We start from the raw sequence: 23,920 nt of genomic DNA on the forward strand, positions 1-23,920 counted from the left end.
ACTTATCAAGACAATTGGGTATGGGGAAACCTGAACCTAGTTTTGCTTAAAGTCTGCTACCCTAACAAGGAGGGACTTCCCAAAAGAACAGGAACTGATCTAGAAAATGAAGTATATGGATTAGGGAATTTCACGCTTAATCTCATGATCCTGAATGTTGAATCCGAAGCTGCACCAATTTTGCCCGCTATGTCAGTATTTCCAGTTAAAGGTGAATTATGTGTAAGAAAGAATGGTTCCATACATATGGGCCATAGTAGATGCACCACTGTAATAGAATTCAGTGATCAAGGCAAATCTACATTTAAAGCTTCTCGCCATTCCTACTTCGTATGTGGTCAGACTGCATATATACGTTTGCCTCTAGATTGGGATGGTACCTGCTACATCGGATTCCTTTTGCCACCTGTTTTCCTAGCTCCTCCTGATTATCACAGAAATACTCATTTAGTACACAATAGAGAACGGAGAGATCTCCCAATAGTTGATTATACTGAGACAGCATGGGAAAAATACACAGATTTCAATAAAGGTCTCTTTCCCTATATAGGTACAGTTACCAATAGTAAGCTGATACGTAGATTAACCAGAACCCTTGAAGCAGTAGTGAACTAAACTATTTCCGCCTTAGGCAATTTAACAGAAGAGCAGTCTGCTATGCGGATTGTTGTGCTTCAAAATCGTCTTGTCCTTGACGTCATCTTGGCCGATAGGGGCGGAGCTTGTAGGGTCGTCGGATCAAGCTGTTGCATTTTCATACCAGAAAATTCGCCCTCTGTATATAAAGCCATAACTCGCCTTCATAAGATTGTAAGCCAGATACACCAGAATCCAGGCACCTGGACTTGGTCCGGTTGGTTTTGGAGTGTATTGTCAACCTTTGGATGGAGGGTCCTATCCTTCCTAGGTATTGGCTTTCTCATACTATTCAGTTGCTGCTTATGCCTACAATGTGGACCAGCGATTTGTGGTCTGTGTGCCACATCGTGTATTCCACCACCAAGATTTCATTCATCCCAGAAGAAAAAAGAAGAACAAATGATGCTATATGAACAGATCAACGGATTGATGAAGATTGATATCTCTTAAAGGGCAAGTAGGGGACAAGGAGGGAATGTGGAAATATGGATTTTTATGATCAGTTATGTCCCCTATCTTGGACCCCAACGGTTTCATGTATAAATCACAAGTACATGTATGTTCCCTCCAGTTCCAGTTATGAAGACGCAAACACATGTGCGTCCACCGTCCACATGTCCTCTTTCAGATCCGCCATGAATGGGCCGGATATTCTATTCCTAAGTATGAAAGGCCACCGGCTTTATATGGTTCATTTATCTCATTTTACAGTCCAGGCGAGTAGGCCCTGATCCTGCCATTAAGCCTTTTCCTGCCTTCTGCCTCTGAAAGCTCCAGTCTGAGCTCGCATCTGTATCCATGAACTTTGTCCTACTCCCTGCGCGGCTAACGGTGCCTGACTCGACCTGTCTGCCTGCCAAAAACTGTATTTCACCTTCAAGATTATCTGCTCTGCTCCGCTCCTCATCCAATGCATTCCTGTCTAGTAGTTTAAGTAAACATTCTTCCAGCTTCCGAGCAAAAGGCCCGGCTTCTCTGTCTTTATGCAAGTAATTCATAGCCCTGTTACTATGGAAGATTTCTGCCCTCGCATCTAGTGTAGACACTTAGACGCTTGTACACGCACTAACAGTCAGTATAGTCAGTATAGAATAAGATTCTATCCTAAGAGACCTCTCTTTTTGGATAACACAGTTCTTTAAACATAGGATGTTAGATATGATTTGGGATTAGGTTGACTTGACCCCCCAGACTTCTGTCTCCACATGTAGAGCTAAATGTCAAGTCCCCTTCACCCCCTAGTTGCACGTCATTCACACGTCATGCTGCTGCGCGCGCATCTCTGCCAAGTATTTCTGCTGACATTGTGAAATTCTTTCATGGAACCACCCTGTTGTGACATCATACCTAATGACGTTCTTTAGTTACGCCCAGTTACACCCATTTTAGTTACGAATGTATGTTTTTATCTTTGTTATCAACTGTTACGCCTCCTGCATCTGTTTCACTGTAATGCCTATTCTATAAAAATGATTACCTGTCAATAAAGTATGTCCTTCACTTCCTGAACCTTCGTGGTGATGGAATATGGAGTCCATCAATTCGAATTGATTTTGGAATAAAGCCCGTTCCGAACCTCTAATACCACGGATTCTGCCTCTTATTTTACTGAGCTATTATTATAGAATTTCCGCATCAAATTAAGTACCGGTAATTAAATTATTTACCACAGTCCGCAGGGCTCGGAGGGTTACCTCGTTGAGGTCGAGCCGCGACGAGGTCTGCAGGGCTCCGATGGTCACCCCCTTCGAGGTCGAGCCGCGACGAGGTCAGCAGGGCTCCGATGGTTACTCCTTCGAGGTCGAGCCGTGACGAGGTCAGCAGGGCTCCGATGGTTACTTCTTCGAGGTTGAGCCGCGACGAGGTCAGCAGGGCTCCGATGGTTACTTCTTCGAGGTTGAGCCGCGACGAGGTCAGCAGGGCTCGAGGTCCGCGTTTCAGGCAATGAGTCTCTCTCCGTAGGGTCAGCCGCGATTCAATCAGCAGGGCTCTCGACTCCAGGATACAACTACTGTCCTGGTTGTGGGTTGCCCCAGATATATGGCTGGAGCCCTTTGATGTCCGGACCCTCGCGCCGGGGGGGCCAGAGGGGCCGGGATGGGAGAGTCCAGACACCGAGCGGGGGGTGGGGCCATCACCCAGGGAGGCCGGAGGGCGATCGGGCCCAAGCGTTGGGGGCCGGCGGGAGGCCCCATCGAAACTCCCCTCCTCCGGGATCTGTGGAGTGGCCACTCGACCCCCTTGGGTCGGGTCTTGGCGCCTCGATGTCGAGGCTTCGCGGGGACCGAGGCCCGGGCGGGCCGCGTCGCGAAGGCTGATGCGGGTAGCGGGGTACAATCTCGGGGGGCTTCGAAGGGTTGGGGTTGCCCCCGTTTGGACTGGTAGGAGGGTTCGGGACCACGCCACGAGGCCGGGTCCAACACTGATATTAAATTTTTTTTCGGAATGCCGGAAAAGGGGACCATTAGTCTGAGAAGAAGCTACATACGGTTGCTTTCTGTTGCAGGGAATCCCAGCCCACAATCAGAGCCTGAGAAGTCTCTTCCCAGTGTATGTTATTTTTGAAAAGTAGTTTGGCCACGCCGCCGTACTTTGACTATTTTCCTCAAGATAACATTAGTAAAGCGCCCAATCATTTCCAAATCAGCCTACGGGCTTGCCGTCTTTCACGGTATTGGGTTAAATGCCTGTGATGTCCTGATGGTTTTCTGCTTCAGTATGGCTGTGCGCAGGCAGCATCGAGGGCGCTGGCCTTGCAGGGCGTGAAGGTAATTTTACAGCCCTCGCACACCTCCTTCACAGCAGGCACCAGGTGGGGGGGGGGGGTCTCCCCACACTCAGGTGTGTTATTTATTTATTCATACCGAGTTTTATATATCGCGAACATGACCCAACTGGGTATCAGAGTGCTTCACAAATCTATAGCATTGTACTTCTGACACATGGTTTGATTAGTCCTTTAAACAAACTACCAAGTATGTATATTCACTATTAAGTGGAAAGCATTTCTACTTTACAAATAATACATGTCCTAAACATTACTAGAGATCAACTTGCATTACAATAGTATGTGTCCTAAATATTACAACATGTGACATTTTAGAAATACATGTACTAAGAATACCTCATGTCATTTAGTACAGTGGATTGTACGTAGCAAACAGACTGGTTAAAGAATATAGATCTATTATCCTATACTGCTTTCGGCCCGGAAACGTTGTACAGATGTGGCAGGGTCGCGTCATGATGCTGCTGGTGAGAGCTGCCAGAAGATACTTCAATGGCACGGCCCTCTGCACATGCCAATGTCCCCTCCACCCCAAGCCGTCCTTCCATTACCTTAGGTGCCAACTTTACAGTCGACAGTGAAGCTTCTGGTCGGCAGCCGCAGACATGAGCACTTTAGTTGAAACTGCTGCTAACATTATGCGAAGGGGAGGTGGTGAAGGCAAGAAAATGAAGTAATTTACTTTTATAAATAACAAGCTAGGAGAGGCAAGCAGCGATGAGTGGGACGGTGAGAAACTGGCTCTCTTACTTTGAAGTCAGAGAAAGAACAAGCGTTTTAGGGGAAACATCATCTGACATTTGATCTCGGTCTGTGAATGAACAGCAAATGTGACGAAATAAGAACAAGAATTACAGCCGTTTACAAAAAAGCTTGGAGCGAGTGTAAAAAGTGCTCATATGAAGTGCTCTTAGACAAAGAAAAAGAAAAAGTGCCTAAAGCAGTTGATAATATGGGACTATTGCAAGGATACAAGTAACGGGACGCTGCTCCATGGGAGGGAACAATCTACGAAAAGGAGGGACAAGTAGGAAAGATTAGCCATTTGGAGGCAAGGCTGTTTAAAGGAGATTCGAAGAAACAAATAAAAAGCAATGAGTGGGCAGTAAGCCCACAAAGTAAAGCGCTGTTGCGGCAAGACCTAAAAAAAAGAACTGTGCTGATATTTCAGAATATCTCAGAATTAGTACAAATAAAGCACATTTGTTTTGTATTACTGAAGTGTGGAGAACAATATTTGAGTATGATTGAAACACATCAATACACTAGGGGATGACATTTGCAAACATTATCATTTATGTGCAATAAAACCATATTTCGGTGTAAATGTAATGATCATTTCAATTGAAAATGTGTTGTTTGTAATGGCAGTGCGCTACCACACTAAGTATACTCCACACTACGCCAGTCAACTCCACTCCACTCCACTCCACTCCAATCTATGCCACTCACTCCATGTAACAACACTCCACGCCCCTCTACTCCACACCACTTACCCAACTCCAATCCACCCCACTCCAAAGTACCCGAATCCATCCCATTCAAATTCACCCCATTCCAATCTATCCATTCCCAAATTACCCACTGAAATCTACCCCACTCTAACTCAATCTACCCCATCCCACTCCAATCTACCCTAATACACTCAATCTAACCCAATCAAACCCACCACACTCCAATCTACCCCATTCCACCCCAATCTACCGCACTCCACTCAGATTTACCCCACTCTGCTCCAATATACCCCAGTCTACCCCACTCCATTTCAATCTACCCCAACTCTAATCTACTGCAATCTGACTTCACTCCAATCTACCCCACTCTACTTCAGTCCAATTTACCCAACTCCATTTCAATTTACCCCACTGCAATCTATCCAACTCATCTACACTCCTACCACAATCTACCCACTCCAAACTACCATAATCTACCCAACTCCAATCTACCATAATATACTGCACTTCACTGTAATCCTACCCCACTCCATCTAATTTATCCCTCTCCACTTCATCCAATCTACCCCACTCCATCCAATCTACCCCACTCCATCCAATCCACCCCACTCCATCCAATCCACCCAATCTACCCCATTCCACTTCACCCTAATCTACTCCTCAACACTCCACTCCAATCTATCCAATTCCACTCCACCCCACTCTACCCAAACCTACCTCATTCCAGTCGAATCTAATCCACTCCACCCAAAACGTACCTATTCAAATCTACCCCATCCAATCTACCCCACTCCATTCAATCCACCCCACTACAATCCACCCATTCTACCCCATTCCACTCCACCCTAATCTACCCCACAACACTCCAATCTATCCAATTCCACTCCACCCCACTCTACCCAAACCTACCTCATTCGTCGAATCTAATCCACTCCACCCTACTCCAATCTACCCTACCCCACTCCACCCCAAACTTACCTATCCCAATCTACCCCATCCAATCTACCCCACTCAAATCTACTCCAATCAATTCCACCACACACTACCCCACCCCAACCAAATCTACCCTACACCACTCTATACAACTCCACTCCATTCTACTCCAGTCCAATGTACCGCAATCCAAACTACCTCAATATACTGCACTCTAATCTACTCCACTCCAGTCTTCCCCACTCTACTCCAATCTACCTCATTCCACCCCACTCTTTCCCAATCTATCCCACTCCAATCCATCCTACTCCACCTCAACCTACTCCACTCCACCTCAACCTACTCCACTCCACCTCAATCTACTGCACTCCACCTCAATCTGCTCCACTCCACCCAAATCTACCCCAATTCAATCTACCCCACTTGACTCCAATCTACCCCATTCCACTCTACCCCAATCTATCCCCGTTCTATCTACCCCACCCGACCCCATGCCACTAACTTTTAGCCATGCCGGACAGCAGTCACACTGGTGTACATAATGGCTAAAACTCATTGCCAAAGTCAATAGCTTTGGGCTAGGAGACACCTATTTCCCCATCATATACACACGCAACAGTTCCCTGCAGCCAACTCCAAGCAGGCACAGGTGTTCAACGGTGCCTGGGCACAGCAGGGGACTCCTTGAAGGGCCTGGCTTATGTTTATTTCTTTTTTATTTTTAAGGGTTCCCGGACACTTTCTTGGGGTTCTCGGACCCTTGCAAACTTGTGCATCCTTATTGGACATCGATGGGGTTTCAGACCGAGCAGCAGGTCTCCGAACATCACAAATGTCCACCAGGGTACAAGGCCAATTACTGGGCCTGCGCAGTCACCTGCCTAAGGTTTGTAGACCTCAAGGGTCATGATGTGGAATCCAAACTGTCTCAAAATCAGTAATGTTTTTCTACATTTTAACATCTGGCAGCCCCTGTGCCAGGGAGAGACAGGATGGCACCACAGCTCTTTATGGCTTCTTTAGTATTCTTACAGGATGCGGGGAACAAGTCTCTTCATCATGTAATGGTTCGAGATGTAGCCAGCCAATCAGGCAGCTTCAGGTCCGCAGACCCAACTTTGGGTTTACGTATCCGAAATGGATGGGCGAAAAAGCTCCCTCATCCAATCAGATGCAATATATTTCTACATTTGGGTCCGCGAGTCCAGGTGCACGGACCATTCATGGGCTAAAGGTCCAGCTAGCTCTATCTTAAATGACTAGTGGCTTAATTTGAGAACCACAAAAAATCACTGCATGAAACTAGCCATGCCAATCCCAAATAGTTTTGTGCAGATTCATTGAACTGTACCAGAGTTATTATATGTATATATATAATTATATTCCATGGGATTCTGTAATCCCTGTATAAATGGCAGTCTCTATTTTCTTTATAATCAGCAATTTGTGACGCACCAAATCAGAGATTATGAAGAAAAGACGTCAGAACTCGGCTTTTATAAGTTATTACAGTCGAGTCCTGAGGGCACAATGCCTGCTGCCAGCAGCTGATGTGAAAAGAAGGTCGAGTCACGAAGCATAATTGAAGCAGCTGTTTAAAGCAACAAACAGAACTTTGCTTTTTTTACTTCTGCTGTATGTTACTAGCTTACTATGAGAAGCAGAGGGAATATGTTTATTAGTTTCCTTAGATAAAGGAAGGGTGGAATCTTTCTGAATGTTTCTACACGTTCCGAACTACTGCAGCTTTTTTTAAATGGACTTTTATTGAACTGTTTCTAATATCTTTTTGGAAGAAATATCTAACAGTTTTTTAATGTTTACTTTTGCACAACAGGTTTTATGTTCATTCTTCATGTTTGCAAACATGTTAGCTGCTGCATATGTAGGAGCTACGTACCAAGGTTTGTGGCAAAGGTGATGGTGTGACCATGTGTTATACAGGATAAAGTACCACCTGGTGCATATTATAAGATTATTGCAAGTCACCTCAGAGTTCCATAACCTTATAAAGGAACTCTTCAAGTGAAGTTGTAAAAGGCTCTGTTAAAACACCTTAATGGGTCTTTAAACAAAATCAGAAATTCACTTAAAAACAAGGGTAAAGTGTATATATGGTTAAGACTTAAAGCCGAACAAACTCCTGAAATTTGCAAGTTATGGTTAGAACCACAATCCGTAACTCGCACTATGGGTGTGCAAACCCTAACTCAGCATGTTACGTGTGATGATGCAATGACATTTTCATACTTAAAGAGTTTGCTAAAGGCAGGATGCTGCTGTAGGGAGATCATGGCTACGTTTGTCTGCCCATAAAACAATTAACTCTCTTTACTGAGCTAGAGGTTGGGGTGAACTCACAAGTGACACATAACCAATCACTTAGTGTATCTGTCTATCATGAGGATGTGTGCACTCCTGGAGAACCCTGCAGTGACAACAACATCCCTGGTCGGCCCTGCTTTTGAGGCCGAATACAGACTAGGATTTTTATATCAGGAACTGGAAAGGAGACGACTGCGTCTTACCCAATGTAAATATGCAAAAGGAAACAGTTCCCTCTCTAGACTGCGCATGTCTGCGATTCTCAATGAACACCATATCACTTGCATCCGACTATTACGTGTGATTCTGGCCAGTAATTCCTCCCATGAATGGCGCTATTTCTAGTTCCTCAACCTGGAATGGGGACGGACAAGGAAGGACGAGGGCTACTGGCCTGCTTGTCTCATGCAGAGTCCCATAACCAGGCCTGTTTCTGCACAGGAAGGATGCAGTCCTGTGTGGAAACAGAGGAGGAGAATGCAGGGACACATCTACCCCCAGCGTACTCGTACTCTGGGGGTCAGTATCGTCCAGTGGGTTCCATCCAATCCCCTCGGAGACTTAGTAAAATCTGGACCATACGCATTTTGAAGAGGTTATATGTGTTAGTTGCTCTCCGAGAGTCCATTTATAGCGAAACACATACCTGGGGTGGCTTTGGACGGCAATAAATGTGACTTTGCATTTCCTCTCTCCATTGAGTCTTCATCTGCAGAATTTGTATCCAGTCCTAGGAATGATGGAGGCACAGACTGACCCCGCTCATCAGGACAGGGAGGTTCTAGCTTGTACTTTTGATCTGAACCATGTGCATCAGTACAAGTCTGTTCTAGCTTGTCTTTCTGATCTGGTTCCAGTGCTTCAGGGCGCACAGATTCTCTCTCTCGATCCTGTGCCGCAGTGTGCAGTGGTTCCACCGTGTTGTTCTGCGCTGAACCCGGTGCATCAGCACAGATCTGTTCCAACTTGTCTTTCTGATCTGGTTCCTGTGCTTCAGGGCACATTGATTCTAGCTCGTAGATCACGTTTGGATCCTGTGCATAAGGAAGTTCCTGCTTCAAGCATAGGTGTTGCTGGAGGCACTGGGTTTGTTGTGACCCCAACTCATCAAAGGACAACAGCCCAGACTCTAAGTGTTCATCTGATGACATCCCATCAGGTGACATGGGTCGTAGACACTGGTTCTCCTGGGGATCTTGGCAATCAAAACACATCAATTCTTCCTCCAAGGGATCATCAGGTCCCTTCCCATCTGGTAGCACGGGTTCAATACAGTGGTTTTGCTGTGGTTCGCGTCCATCAGGAAAAAGTGGGCGTAGGCAAAGGTTCTGTTGTTGGTCCCAGCTATAAGTAGACAATGGGGATGGTTCTTGCATCAGGGGTTCATCTGGTTCCCTCTTTTCTGGGAACGCTGACTGTACGCTCTGGTCTTGCTCTGGTGCCTGCCCGTCAACAAATTCTGAGTGAAGACACAGGTTTGCCTCCAGTGATCTGCCTGGAGGATCTGTCTGAGGGAACTTGAATAGAGTACAATCCTGCTGTAGTCCATTTCCATCTGGAAACCCAGGCTGCAGGCACTGGTCTCGCTTCGACTCGTGTACATCTGGAAACCCAGGCTGCATGCGCTGGTCTCGCTTTGACTTGTGTACATCTGGAAACCCAGGCTGCATGCGCTGGTCTCGCTGCGACTCGTGTACATCTATAAACCCAGGCTGCATGCACTGGTCTCGCTGCAACTCATGTACATCTGGAAACCCAGGCTGCATGCACTGGTCCTGCTGCGACTCCTGTATAGGTTGCATGCACTGGTCCTGCTGCGACTTGTGCACATCTAGAAACCCAGGCTGCACGCACTGGTCTTGCTGTGACTTGTGCACATCTAGAAACCCAGGCTGCACGCACTGGTCCTGCTGTGATTCATGTCGATCTGGCAACACTGGCTGTAGACAAAGGCTTGGCTCATCAGGGCGCACATAAACATAGGTCGGAGAAGAGAGTGGACAGTCCTGCTTTGGTGCATGCCCATCAGAAAATACAGTCTGAAGACACAAGCTCTGATCCCCTGGCCTGTCCAGTTGAGGTGTCAGCATGGATAAAAGGATAATGTGGGGCAGGTTCTCTGATAGCGGTTCCAGGTCCTGGTCCCTCGGAGCATCATTTCGGGATCTTGAAGCTGAGACGTCATGAAGAGGTAAAGATGGGACTGTGGCTCTTACGGATTCACGTGAACACTGCGCAGTCGCTTTCTCTCCTGGAGCCCGTCTTCTGTCCATTCTGGTACTCTGATTTTCAAGTCTCAAGTGTCTGCAGAGGGGAGGAAAAGAGAAAAGACAACACGTTATCACAGGACAGTTAGGTCAAAATATTCCTTCCCGTCTCACCAAGCCCGGTGTGAACAGAGAACATCGCTCATTTCTAAAACCAGAAAAAAATGGAATCATTGAAATGTCACAATACCTACAACATAGTTCATATATTATGAAAGGCACTGATTTGAAATGTGCTTCCAACATTATGTCTGTTACTTGGTCTGCTCAAATTGACTGCGCTATCTTTCTCACTTGCAGTGTACACCTCTCTTTTGCAGTATTCGGTTCAGTGACTGAAGCACGCGCCAACATACCGAACCTCCACAGGATCTACAAAATGCTTGTTATGTCATTGCATATGTAGAGCGTATGTTCAACCTGGGGTTTCTTGGCACTGAATCAGAAATACATAAAAGAGGAGACAACAAACCATAACGGAGAATAATCTAGTCTGAATAGGTTTGTGGGTTGACAGATTTCTGGAAAAACACTTGAAGTTAGATTCAAATGGATTTAGCCGGGAGAGAGATCCGTATGAAGGAGCTTGTACCAAAGCTGCGTCCACCTGATCTGATCTTCTGTACTTTCAGAATAGAAAGTAAATTCAAGTGAGATCTCTGGTTTGGTACGGGTGTATGCATTTCCACCTGGTCTGCAATAAAGTGAGGGGCTAGACCTCTCACCCCTTTAGGGCAGAGGCAGAGGGTCTTAGAGGGGATTTGTTATTTTAATATAGGTGTGGCGTGTGTCCACTTCGGTAGATGATGTAGTAAACAAGCTGTGTCGCTGTGAATTACTTGTAGTCTATGAATGGTGATACTGGGTATTCTTACATATACTCGGTTGGCATAATGCGATCTAGATAGGACTCCGTCGCCGCTATTGCTTTCCTTGCCTAAAGTGGGAGGAGGGGGGTTATTCTCTTAAGTAGTTGAGACATAAATCTGCATTTAGATCCTACGGCTCCAGCAGCCGGTTCTTGCTAAGATTGCTATCGATGATCACGCCCCGGCTCTTAACTGCGGGTTTAGGCTTCAGTAATAATCTCATTTTTGTTGGTGAGTAAAGTTGGTCCCAAAGATTCGTCTTATTCTTTCGAATTACAATCTCAGTTTTGTCAATATTCAGTTTTAGCTGATTCAAGCTCATCAAGTAATCATCAAATTGCATCATATTTTGAACCTGGAGTGGTGAGGCTGACATTCCATCGATAAAAATTAACAACTCAGAGCTGGTGTGGTTATAAAGCCTGGAACCTCTTGAAGACAGTTCTCTGACCAATAGGTGTTGCAGGTTAAGGGAGCAGAGGTATTGGCCTATAATTCTTGTTTATATCCGGGACTTCTCCCTGGTTTTTCAGTAACGTGAGCTCTACAGCATTTTGAAACACGCTTGGAGCGACAGCTTGAGCGGCTGAATTGATGAAAACGCTCTGCAGGGGATTGCTCAAGACATGGCTTTTCGACTGAGACGCAGCACCCTCAGCGCCCAGATATCCTTGGGGTACGCTTTATAAATGCTGATTGATTGATTGATTGATTGATGAGGTCAGAGATTCTATGACTGCTGGAGGGCAAGGGTCAGTTGGTGACCCGGATTTGACCTTGATCATAAATTCATGGAGCTTGTTTGTTCAAACTAGGATAGGGTGGTAGAGATCTTTCATACTTACCTTCAGAACTACTGCTGCTGTATTTGTTTATACTATCTTTAAAGAACTTTTTTGTTAAGTATTTAAATTGTCACAGAATGCCTCGATAGGAGTCAGGGAAGTTCTCATTTCATCTGGGGGCGACAAATCATTCAGGATATAAAAAAAGTATTTTTATTGTTTGCCTATTAAAAGGGCTTTGCATGGAACGGGTTTCCCTTTGTAGTCTATAAGCTCAATTTTAAATTTGATTTTGCTCTCTTTATCATCCCTTTCCCGCCAGTGTCGACGCAATGCAGGTTTCACCCTCCTTAACTCTGGCTTGTACCAGGGCACTGGTCTGGTGCGGTTTATAACACGCTGTTGGATTTGAGGGATGTGGGTCACTAGCGTCTGAGCCACAGAGTTGATTATTTTTCGTTAGAGAGAATGTCTTCAATTGATGGTAAGGGGGGGGAGGGGTTTGAAAGTGTTGATAACACTGGCTCTGTATTTATTTTTCGCCATTTGCATGTGGTTTTAATTTCCTGCTTGTGGATGAAGTTAGAAAAATCTACTGGACTACAAAAATGTATCAAATAATCATTGGACCATGTGCAAGGAGGGTTGATTATATTGGGTCGATTCAAATTATACAGTCAGATCAGATCTAAGGGATTTCGTTTTATGTGACCTGAGCGTGTAATGTGTTGGTGTAAATTCAACATCATTAACTCAGCAAATTCATTATCTTTAGGGTCCGAGTTGAAGTCATCAATTCCAAAATTGAGGAAGGGAAGCAGATCTGCACCTTCAGTTTGAGTAATTTGTAAAGGAGATGTGTGGATCCACTGGTGAATAATTGTTGATATCTCTCTCCTTCCTCTGAGCTCGTCCTCTTTGGGTCATCTTCGGGTATGGCTTCTGGAGCAGATTCCTCTGACAGCCAGGTTTCAGTTAAGAACAGGATACCCGGCTTAGGAGATTCTAATAATTTGAGTATTTCTACCTTATCTTTGCCTAGGGAGGGTGGGTTTAGTAAAGCCGCTTTTAACGACTCCTCCATCTGAGGATGTAGAAGAGTCTTATTGTTTGTTGGTCCAAAGTGAGGGCTGTTGAGTACCAGATTACTCTATATGTGTGGCTGGCATACACGCCATTTGCTTCTAAAGACGAGGCAAGCATGGGGGAGATACTAAAATCTGTGTACATGAAAGACAATAGATCTTATGCTGAATATGAGAAATATTGAGGATTCTACCTGACTCCTGGTCCCAGCGGATGCGACCGGGCGTGCCTAGGAGCAGACAGGCTTGTGTTTGGCAAAATGCTTGCAACACATACATTAAATGTTCGCAACACATACACACAAAAACACATCACTCTTTCAAAACTCCATACAACTGTATACTCACAGATGTGACACAAACTCTCACTTGTACAGCCTCACACCTCATTTATAAATGGATTAATGTGACAAACAAGATATCTCTTAACCACATATTCAATGCTGCACAATTACACAGGCATTGTGCTCTGCAGTGCACGTATACACGTGAAACACACACGTGAAACACAATTCATCTCCAGGCACAAAGACCTACACACTGGAAATAAGTAATCCGACTGATCAGTCGCTTACATGCTCATATATAATGCATCCACCCAAGACTACCAATCACTAACAAGCACATACACACTGTCTCACACACACAAATCCCTTCCATACATTTTGTATTGAAAGGTTAGGCTTCGTCCAAGCCATTCACAGGCATCAACTACTCCCAGAGACCTACACACAGGGTGGGCACAGATCTGCACAATCACATGTAACACCTCAAATAATCACGGCTCACTCTTCACACAAAGTTCTTGCAGTCCCTCGGACAGAGCTGTGACATCCCAGAGTCTTTGAGGCAACACCCAATGTGGAATGCTGTTGAGGGAGTTGGAAGGGGTCCCTATCTGAGGAGGAAGCAGTGGGTGGAGCATTCTGTAAGGAAATAAACTCCTCCTTTCTATCACCACCATGGACACGCGATACTTCATATTTTAGCGACGCGCGGAAATATGGAAAAATGTACAAGGCTTCAACATCACATTGAGAGTACTGAGGGTCTGTGAATTTTATGTTAAAAAAGCCACTGAAGTAGGTGATAACATGGAGAAACGTTGTCACTTCTTCAAACACTCCACACATTGCATGTGCACTGCACTTCACAGCACAAACACAACCTGTGCAGCACTTTACAGCACAAACACAACCTACCCTGCACTTCACAGCACAAACACCACCTGCCCTGCACTTCACAGCTCAAACACAACCTGTGCAGCACTTTACAGCACAAACACAACCTGCCCTGCACTTCACAGCACAAACACAATCTGTGGAGTGTAGAAGGATTACTCTATGTATAGGATTTTGTACTGTAAGTGCGTTTCCAGTACTAATCCTATGCTAGACAGCACACACTCCTCTGCCCTATGGTGTAAAGGTTTTGCATGGCACTATGTAGACTGTGTACTTGTGCCGGGGTAGTGAGCAGCAGCGTGCTGTATTTCATAAATCTGGCTCAGCGTTGCTTTCTCCCCCTCGAACATCACAGCGCTGCATCTAACTGCTGCACTGCGTTGCACTAGAAATAATATATCTGCTCCTTACTGTGCATGTGTGGTCTGCCCAGCCTCAACCCTTACAATTTCTTGTGCACGCTTGGTGTGCCCAGCCTCAACCCTCACATTCTCTTGTGCACGCTTGGTGTGCCCAGCCTCAACCCTCACATTCTCTTGTGCACGCTTGGCCTGACCAGCCTCAACCCTAACATTCTCTTGTGCACGCTTGGTATGCCCAGCCTCAGCCCTCACATTCTCTTGTGCACGCTTGGTGTGCCCAGCCTCAACCCTTACATTCTCTTGTGCACGCTTGGTCTGCCCAGCCTCAACCCTCACATTCTCTTGTGCACACTTGGTGTGCCCCGCTCAACCCTCACATTCTCTTGTGCATGCTTGGTATGCCCAGCCTCAACCCTCAAATTCTCTTGTGCATGCGTGGTCTGCCCAGCCTCAACCCTCACATTCTCTTGTGCATGTGTGGTCTGCCCATCCTCAACCCTCACATTCTCTTGTGCATGCGTGGTCTGCCCAGCCTCAACCCTCACATTCTCTTGTGCATGTGTGGTCCGCCCATCCTCAACCCTCACATTCTCTTGTGCATGCGTGGTCTGCCCAGCCTCAACCCTCTCATTCTTTTGTGCATGCTTGATCTGCCCAGCCTCAACCCTCACATTCTCTTGTGCATGCGTGTTCTGCCCAGACTTAACCCTCACATTTCCTTGTGCATGCATGGTCTGCCCAGACTTCACCCTCACATTCTCTTGTGCATGCTTAGTCTACCCAGACTTACCCCTCACATTCTCTTGTGCATGCTTGGTATGCCTAGCCTTAAACCTCACATTCTCTTTGCATGCATGGTCTACTCTGCCTAAACCCTCACATTCTCCTGTGCATGCTTGGTGTGCCCAGCCTCAACCCTCACATTCTCTTGTGCATGAATAGTATGCCCCGCCTTAACCCTCACAGTCTCTTGTACACGAATAGTATGGCCCGCCTTAACCCGCAGAGTCTCTTGTGCATGCTTGGTCTGCCCGCCTTAACCCTCACAGTCTCTTGTGCATGCTTGGTATGCCCAGGCTTGACCCTCACATTCTCCTGTGCATGCTTGATTGGCCCAACCTCAACCCTCACATTCTCTCGGGCTTGCGTGATCTGCCTGGTCTTAACCCTCACATTCTCCGGCAGTTGGTGGCAAATACAGTGAAATTAGTGTGTTTCATCCCTCTCTCTGTACTTCACCTCACCGTCCCGCTTAACCTATCTCTACTTCTCTATGTACCTCCACTCTCTCTTTTATCTCTGATCTCTATACCTCAGCTTCATCTACCTCACCTCTCATCCAATATACCTCACTCTGCTCCATCTTTCTATACCTCTCTCTCATGCTCTTGCCTCTCTTTCAGTCTCTGTACCTACATCTTTATCTATCACTCTTAACCCTGCTCTCTTACTCAACTCCCTCTACCTCATCCCTATTTCTGTACCACACGTGTATTGTTTCTCTATTACATCCCTGTATCTTTCCTCCTTCCATTTCCCTTCTCACACAAACTCATCTCTAGCTTTACCTCACCTCCATCCTCTCTTCACGTCATTTTACCTAGCCTCTCTCACCTTCTCTCTCATACCTTTCTGTGCCTCACCATTCTCCACTCCTTTCTAGCTCATTTCTCTCTGCCTCACCTCTCTCTGCCCCACCAACCCCTCACTCACTAAATACATTTTAGATGTAACTCCTTATTAGTTAACTGCCTAATCTCTCAGCTCCCTTTCTCACCCTCTACCGCTTTTAAATGCTTTTGCCAGTCCCGGGTTCTGAAGGTTTAACATGATTCAATCTTTTTTGGCATCACAGGGACTTCAATGGAGCCTAAAAGTGGTAATAAATTCAAATATATTCCAAATAGGGACCCCAAATATGTGTTGCCCGGGGTTCTACAAACCCTTAATATCTCAATGAGCTGTAAGTTATAGTTTCCTATGCTAGTGTGAACAAGCGTCGCCAACTGAATGCAAAACAAGCCTCAAACTCAACACAGAAAAATACAGAAGAACTGATCTTCGAGAACAACACCCACTCGTGGAACGACTCTTGGTGGTTTGCTAAACTAGGACCCTCACCCACTCCTACAGACCATGCCCGGAACCTCTACATCCTCCTGGACAAACTCACCAAAAAAATACATCAACACATTCTCCTCCGCCTGCTACTTCACTCTGTGCATGCTCTGAAAGATCTTCAAATGTCTCCCAATCAGCACCAGACGCACTATCACTCAAGCCCTCGTTACTAGCCGCCTGGACTACGGCAACACCCTATGCAGGAATTTCCACACACACCCTGAAGAGACTGCAGACAGTACTCAGCGGCCAAGCTCAGCCTCGACCTCCCCAGACATACCCACATTACCCCACACCTCAAGAAACTCCACTGGCTCCCTGTCCACAAAAGGTGTCAATTCAGGACGCTGACCCGCAACTACAACGCCCTGCAAAACCAAGGACCAGCAAACATCAACCACTAACTAAGGTTCCACCAACCCTTCAGACTTCTGCGCTCCACCTCCCTGTCTCACACCGCTACGCATCCGCCGAAGCAACCGTAGAGGACGCTCCTTTTCCTACCTCGCGGCGAAGTCCTGGAACAGCCTCCCCCTCCACCTCCGGCCTCAACCTCCATTCAGGGAGGGACTCAAGACCTGGTTGTTCAACTGATTCACCCGAGCAGCATGGCTACCAGGGCCTGGATACCCTAGTGGGTAATTAGCTGGGCTTTTAAATCTGCTTTAATAAAACACTCAAAATACTTTAGGGAACAAAGTTTGGATATCAAAGAGTTCAATGCATAGAACTGTGGGCAAAAGCGCTTAGGAATGTATTAAAAAAGATGAAACTAATATTTTTCTGTAAAAATACGCTTTTGTTTCCTTCTAGCACAACTGTTAATCCATTAGAGTGATAATCTCACCCAAATAAAAAAACATGGGTGTATTTATGAAAATGAGTAAGAACGCCAAATGGACCCATTCCCAATATAAAGGAGTTTAAAACCACACACTGAGACCAGACTGAATCTTTGATGTTCTATAACAAGGTCACAAAGTGATCACATTGCACAGTACACCTCAAGTCCTAACTTTTAGCAAGGATACATAGCATTCTGGGACATGTAGTTTGGGTTTAAGCACTGTTAGTATGGGTGCAAAAATATCATAATGCAATGTGCTGTTAATGAGCTATGGCTAACTGAAGGGAGTCATATAAAACAGTGGGCCATGTAGACTCACAATTATTAAACATTACACAACCAAGTGAGTTGGGACAAAACAACAAGAGTCCTCCACTCACAATAGGGCTCTGTCTGCCGCTCTCTTGGGCTCTGAGTAAGGACAGTAATTAATTTAATTAAGACCAAAATGGTGCAGATTGCCCATTTCATTTCCGCCCCAAACTAAGCAGATGCAGAGGGTGCGTGTGCCCAAGGTTAAAAAGTGAACGATCCTGCATGAGAGAGCAGATGAAACGGTGATGATTTACTGAGAATATTTCAATTAGCAGAACCAGAAAGTGCAGCGAAACCTAGTAAAATCTGGACCAATGTTAACGAGGGGGATGGTGTAAGCACCCCCAGAACCCCCAAACACTAAGCAGTGCTGTGCAGCCCGGGGCCCAGATCCTTGGAGCCAGGTCCACGGTACTGAACAAAGCCTAAGGACTGAAGCATAGTGTGGGGTTGGGGGTCCATCCCACTAGGAATGCAGGATAGTTGACCCATGGCATTAGACATCTGCAGACAGTGGCCTGGCTGCGTCTCCCACCCACAAGTCCTCTATGATCCAGCATCTTGCTGACCCCTAGCACATCGGTAAGAGAGAAGTTTTAAAAGACTAACTGCTGTGTGTGGGTCGGAGCACCCAGGGGAACCGAAAGAGGAGCAACCAGGGGAACCAAAAGAGATGCACCAAGTGAAACCGAAAGAGAAGCACCCGGGGGAACCGAAAGAGAAGCACACAGGATAACCAAAAGAGAAGCACCCAAGGGAACCGAAAGAGAAGTACCCCGGGGAACCGAAAGAGAAGCACCCGGGGGAACCGAAAGAGAAGCACCCAAGGGAACCAAAAGAGAAGCACCCAGGGGAACCGATAGAGAAGCACCAAGGGGAACCGAAAGAGAAGCACCCAGGGGAACCGAAAGAGAAGCACCGAGGGTGTTATAGTCCATATAGGTACCCCAATATAGGCTCAGGTAACATCCTAACCCTTCACCTATATTCATCCCTACATTATACACATAGCATTTCTTAGGGAACCTAGATACGACACTGCACACAGAACGCAGGATTCTCCCTGGTAAAAGCCTCATACAGTATGCATGAGGATTCTTGGAAACTCAGCAGGACTACCATCTCCTGTATAATAGCTATGTATAAAGTTCATTCCCGACATCATCCTAAGTCCGACAAGTGGCACAGCAAGGTAGAACCCCTAGGGAGACCATTGGGTATATAAACATCACATCTTGCTGAGACAAACAGAGGAGATCAGGATTTCCCTGCCGACACACTGACACGAGACGCTGAGGTTCATGCATGCAGATACTCCAGCTCGCAGTGGTCCAACAGCCTGTGCGGGGTGTACAGCGCAAGATCAATAAGGGGTCCCACAGTCTCTCACTTCATGTAATGGGACTGACTTAATCCTAGAGAGATTCTTAGCTTAACACCTACATACATGATAGGTACATCTAGTTAGGGAGGCATCGTAGGAGTACGCATTTTATTGTCATGCATTTTATTTACTTGCCTGTATTCATGGTTATAGCAAAATGGTAGAAATACACCATCCTCTTACTTTCCTAGTGCTTCTAATCATTTATATCTGTTACTGTCTAGTGGTTGTTTACAGCACACCTATTTTACAGTAGAAGAACGACTATTCAATAAATGCTTATTGGAAAACGTCCATACCGTTTATTCTGTGTATCTCTTTCAGACTAAGTGAGCGCGAGTGACTGAAAGAAAAGTAGTACACGTTTTCCCCGATCCTGAGGGATCAGGGTTTTCATGTTCGATAGTTTCCAAGAACTATTCTCTCCTTGGTAAGAGGAGTTTCTATTGGCACTGCGAGCGAGCTAGTATACAGGCTAACATACACGGTGGGGGTTTCTAGAAACAATCTGACACCAATCCTGCAGTGTATGTTGCCTAAACATGCAGACCCCTATATAGGTTTACAGGAACTACACGACAAGGGGACCCGAGAGAGAAGCACCTAGGGGAACCGAAAGAGAAGCACCCCGGAGAACCGAAAGAGAAGCACCCCAGGGAACAGAAAGAGAAGCACCCAAGGGAACCCAAAGAGAAGCACTCGGGGGAATTGAAAGAGAAGCACCCGGGGGAACAGAAAGAGAAGCACCCGGGGGAACAGAAAGAGAAGCACCCGGGGGAACCGAAAGAGAAGCAACTGGGTGAACCAAAAGAGAAGCACCCAGGCAAACCGAAACAGAAGCACCCAGGGGAACAGAAAGAAATGCCCCCGGTGGAACCGAAAGAGAAGCACCCAGGGGAACCGGAAGAGAAGCAACTGGGTGAACCAAAAGAGAAGCACCCAGGCGAACCGAAACAGAAGCACCCAGGGGAACAGAAAGAGAAGCACCCTGGGGAACCGAAAGAGAAGCACCCAGGGAAAGCGAAAGAGAAGCATGCCAGCTCCCAACCTTATAATGGTATCGCAGGCCTTCCACTGACAGAGGTGGGGGAACCTACTGGGACCATGATGGATTCTCCAAGCCACATCCTGGAGCAGCGGAGATAGACGCGGGTGGAGCTGATGAGCTATGTCCAGAGCAGACAAGACTGAGAAGGCGGAAGGGAAGTGCCTGGAGTAATGAGCTGGCTAGCCCTCGCCTGGTGTGGTAAAACTGTAGAGTGCTGGTCGACCTGACTGGTCACAGGGTTGGTCTGGAAAAGACCTGTGATACTCCCCGATGCATGTTCTGCCCCCACCAGTGAGCCTTGGGTGAGACACCCCTAAATCAACGGAGGGAGGGGCAGCAGGATGGGGACAGAGAGCCTTTCACCCCCAAGATACTCCAAGGGCCGATAGCCCCTCAGCAAATACCCCTTCAGAGAGGGATACTATGAGAGCTGGCACTACATGAACTGCATTCACACTTCATAGATTGCACGATGAGTGGGAGATGCTCATGGCAGGCACACTACATCTAACGCCTAACTTACCCCGCTGTGGGTCGCACAACTGTGTGAGCATTATGTGCTGCGCCCTGCATCTGACCCCAAGTCATATGCACTTCACATCTGTATGAGCTCATGTGCTGCACCATGCAGTGTTACCACTGCTGCAAACAAGGACTGCAGGAGACCTGGTGCTGCCCCCTGATTTGCTGCTGAACTCTCTGCACCCACTGGTTTTTGTTTTTTTGTTTTATATCACGCCAACTAGGCACTCACCCCTCCTACTTCCTCTGCCTTGGGCCCTACCTCCCCCCACCTTTACCTCGGGCCCTCCTCATCACTCTGCCCAGGCCCTCCCCCTCCTCTGCCCCTCCTCCCCCTCTTCTGCTCCGACCCTCCCCCCTCTTCTTCCCCGGTCTCTCTCCCCTCCTCTGCCCCTCCTCCCCCCGGCCCCGCCTCCCTCCTCTGCCCCGGCCCCTCATCCCTTCTCTGCCCCAGCCCCTCCTCTGCCCTGGTCCCTCCTCCCCCCTCCTTCCCCCTCTGCCCCGGCCCCTCCTCCCTCCTCTGCCCCGGCCCCTCCTCCCTTCTCTGCCCCAGCCCCTCCTACCTTCTCTGCCCCAGCCCCTCCTCCCCCCTCTTCTGCCCCGGCCCCTCCTAACCCCACCTCTGCCCTGAGCCCTAATCGCTCTTCCCAGGCCCTTCCCCTCCTCTGCACCGGGCCCTCCTCCTCTGCCCCAGCCCTTCCCACCTCCTCTGTCCCAGACCCTCCTCGACCCTCCTCGGCCCCCACCCCTCTCCTCCCCTGACCTCTGCCCCCGCCCCTAACATAACATAACATAACATGTGTATTTGTAAAGCGCACGTTCACCACTACGGGTATCTTGGCACTGAATAACAGATGTTTGTTGTTACCCAACTCAATGGTACTCATTTTATCGACCTCAGATGGATGAAAGGCTGAGTAGACCCTCCGGGATTTGAACCTGTGACCATGCGGTCGAACACAGGTCCCTGCAGTAAACGCATTAGTCCACTGAGCCACCAGCCCCTCCCCTCGCCCCTCCTCTGCCCTGCCTCTCTCTGCCCCCTCCCCCTCCTCCTCTCTCTTCCAGCCCCTCCTCCCCCCTCCTCTGCCCCGGCCCCTCCTCCATTCTCTGCCCCGGCCCCTCCTCCATTCTCTGTCCCAGCCCCTCCTCCCCCCTCTCTCTCCCAGCCCCTCCTCTCTCTGCCCCCTCCCCCTCCTCCTCTGCCCCTCCTCCCTTCTCTGCCCCAGCCCCTCCCCTCCCCCCTCCTCTGCCCTGCCTCCTCTCTCTGCCCCCTTCCCCCCTCCTCCTCTGCCCCAGCCCCTCCTAACCCCTCCTCTGTCCCGCCCCTCCTCTGCCCTGCCTCCTCTCTCTGCCCCCTTCCCCCCTCCTTCTCTGCCCTGGCCCCTCCTCCCCCCTCCTCTGCCCTGGCCCCTCCTCCACCCCCCCCTCCTCTGCCCCTCCTCCCTTCTATGCCCCAGCCCCTCCCCTCCCCCTCCTCTGCCCTGCCTCCTCTCTCTGCCCCCTTCCCCCTTCCCCCCTCCTCCTCTGCCCCAGCCCCTCCTGACCCCTCCTCTGTCCCGCCTCCCCCCTCCTCTGCCCTGCCTCCTCTCTCTGCCCCCTTCCCCCCTCCTTCTCTGCCCCAGCCCCTCCTTCTCTGCCCCAGCCCCTCCTCCCCCCTCCTCTGCCCCGGCCCCTCCTCCAACCTCTGCCCCTCCTAAGTCTCACCCTCTCTCCTCCTTCGAAGCTCCCTTCTCCCTCTTCTGTAAGAAACTGAACAGTTTCACTTCCGGGTGACCCGTGGCAGAGGCAGCACCCGCAGCAAGCACTGCTGAGCTTCTCCCTGGACTGTGCGAGTAATAACGTCCGGATCAGCGGGTGCAGCGACAACACCTGCAGCAGAAGCTCGGCTCCTCTCTTCCTGTGAGTGTGATCGTGTCCGGGTCACCGGGGGCAGAGTCAGCACAAGCAGTGAATCCTGTCCCGTCCCGGTCTCTTGCAGGGGGAGGGACCCCCGAGGGCCTGTGACCCCTGCAGGAGAGAGGGGCCCCTGAGGGTCTGTGCCTCCTGCAGGAGAGAGGGGCCCCTTTGGGTCTGTGCCTCCTACAGGGGAGAGGGGCCCCTGAGGGTCTGTGCCTCCTGAAGGGGAGAGGGGCCCCTGAGCGTCTGTGCCTCCTGAAGGGGAGAGGGGCCCCTGAGCGTCTGTGCCTCCTGCAGGGGGGGAGAGGGGCCCCTGAGCGTCTGTGCCTCCTGCAGTGGGAGAGGGGCCCCTGAGAGTCTGTGCCACCTGCAGGGGAGAGGGGCCCCTGAGGCTCGGTGCCTCCTGCAGGGGCCCCTGAGGGTCTGTGCCTCCTGCAGGGGGGAAGGCCCCCGAGGGTCTGTGCCTCCTGCAGGGGGGAGAGGAGCCCCTGAGGGTCTGTGCCTTCTACAGGGGAAGGGGCCCCTGAGGGTCTGTGCCTCCTGCAGGGGAGAGGGGCCCCTGAGGCTCGGTGCCTCCTGCAGGGGCCCCTGAGGGTCGGTGCCTCCTGCAGGGGGAAAGGCCCCTGAGGGTCTGTGCCTCCTGCAAGGGAGAGGAGTCCCTGAGGATCTGTGCCTCCTACAGGGGGAGGGGCCCCTGAGGGTCTGTGCCTCCTACATGGGGAGGGGCCCCTGAGGGTCTGTGCCTCCTGAAGAGGAGAGTGGCCCCTGAGGGTCTGTGCCTCCTGCAGGGGGAGTAGAAGCCCCTGAGGGTCTGTGCCTCCTGCAGGGGGAGGGGCCCCTGAGGGTCTGTGCTCTTATCCTCATTTTCAGACCCTCACAGACCTCAGACCCCAGAAGGATGAGAGGGTCTGTAAATGTCTGCTCAGGGAGGAGACTGTCAGCTCCGGCTGCTGAGTTTAAAGAAAAGACTGATTAATCCTGGGGTAAATCTATGAGTGCTGACCCCTGACCTCATGTCTTTGACCCCTGACCTCATGTCTTTGACCCCACTCTCCACAGCTTGCCTCTCTTTCACTTTACTGACTCAAAAGCA

At 48.7% G+C, this 23,920-nt stretch overlaps 2 protein-coding genes across 2 annotated transcripts in view; one reads left to right on the forward strand and one right to left on the reverse strand.

The window, feature by feature from the left end:
* Positions 1–6,755, forward strand: part of LOC146839292 (uncharacterized) — a 132,866-nt gene extending 126,111 nt beyond the window's left edge. Inside the window, exon 4 of the mRNA XM_085650302.1 lies at positions 6,541–6,755. Within this exon, the coding sequence (XP_085506428.1) occupies positions 6,541–6,755 (215 nt within the window). The remainder of the gene's footprint in view (positions 1–6,540) is intronic.
* The window catches only part of LOC146839290 (uncharacterized), a 191,198-nt gene extending 168,455 nt beyond the window's left edge, over positions 1–22,743 (reverse strand). Inside the window, exons 1-2 of the mRNA XM_085651320.1 lie at positions 22,636–22,743; positions 8,786–10,443 (exon numbers count right to left, since the gene is read on the reverse strand). Of these exons, the coding sequence (XP_085507446.1) occupies positions 8,786–10,412 (1,627 nt within the window). The 5' untranslated portion in view covers positions 10,413–10,443; positions 22,636–22,743. The remainder of the gene's footprint in view (positions 1–8,785; positions 10,444–22,635) is intronic.
* Positions 22,744–23,920: the final 1,177 nt, after the last annotated feature.

The sequence above is a fragment of the Triturus cristatus genome, chromosome 4_1 (genome assembly GCF_964204655.1).
Source record: "Triturus cristatus chromosome 4_1, aTriCri1.1, whole genome shotgun sequence".
Taxonomy (NCBI): Eukaryota; Metazoa; Chordata; class Amphibia; order Caudata; family Salamandridae; genus Triturus; species Triturus cristatus.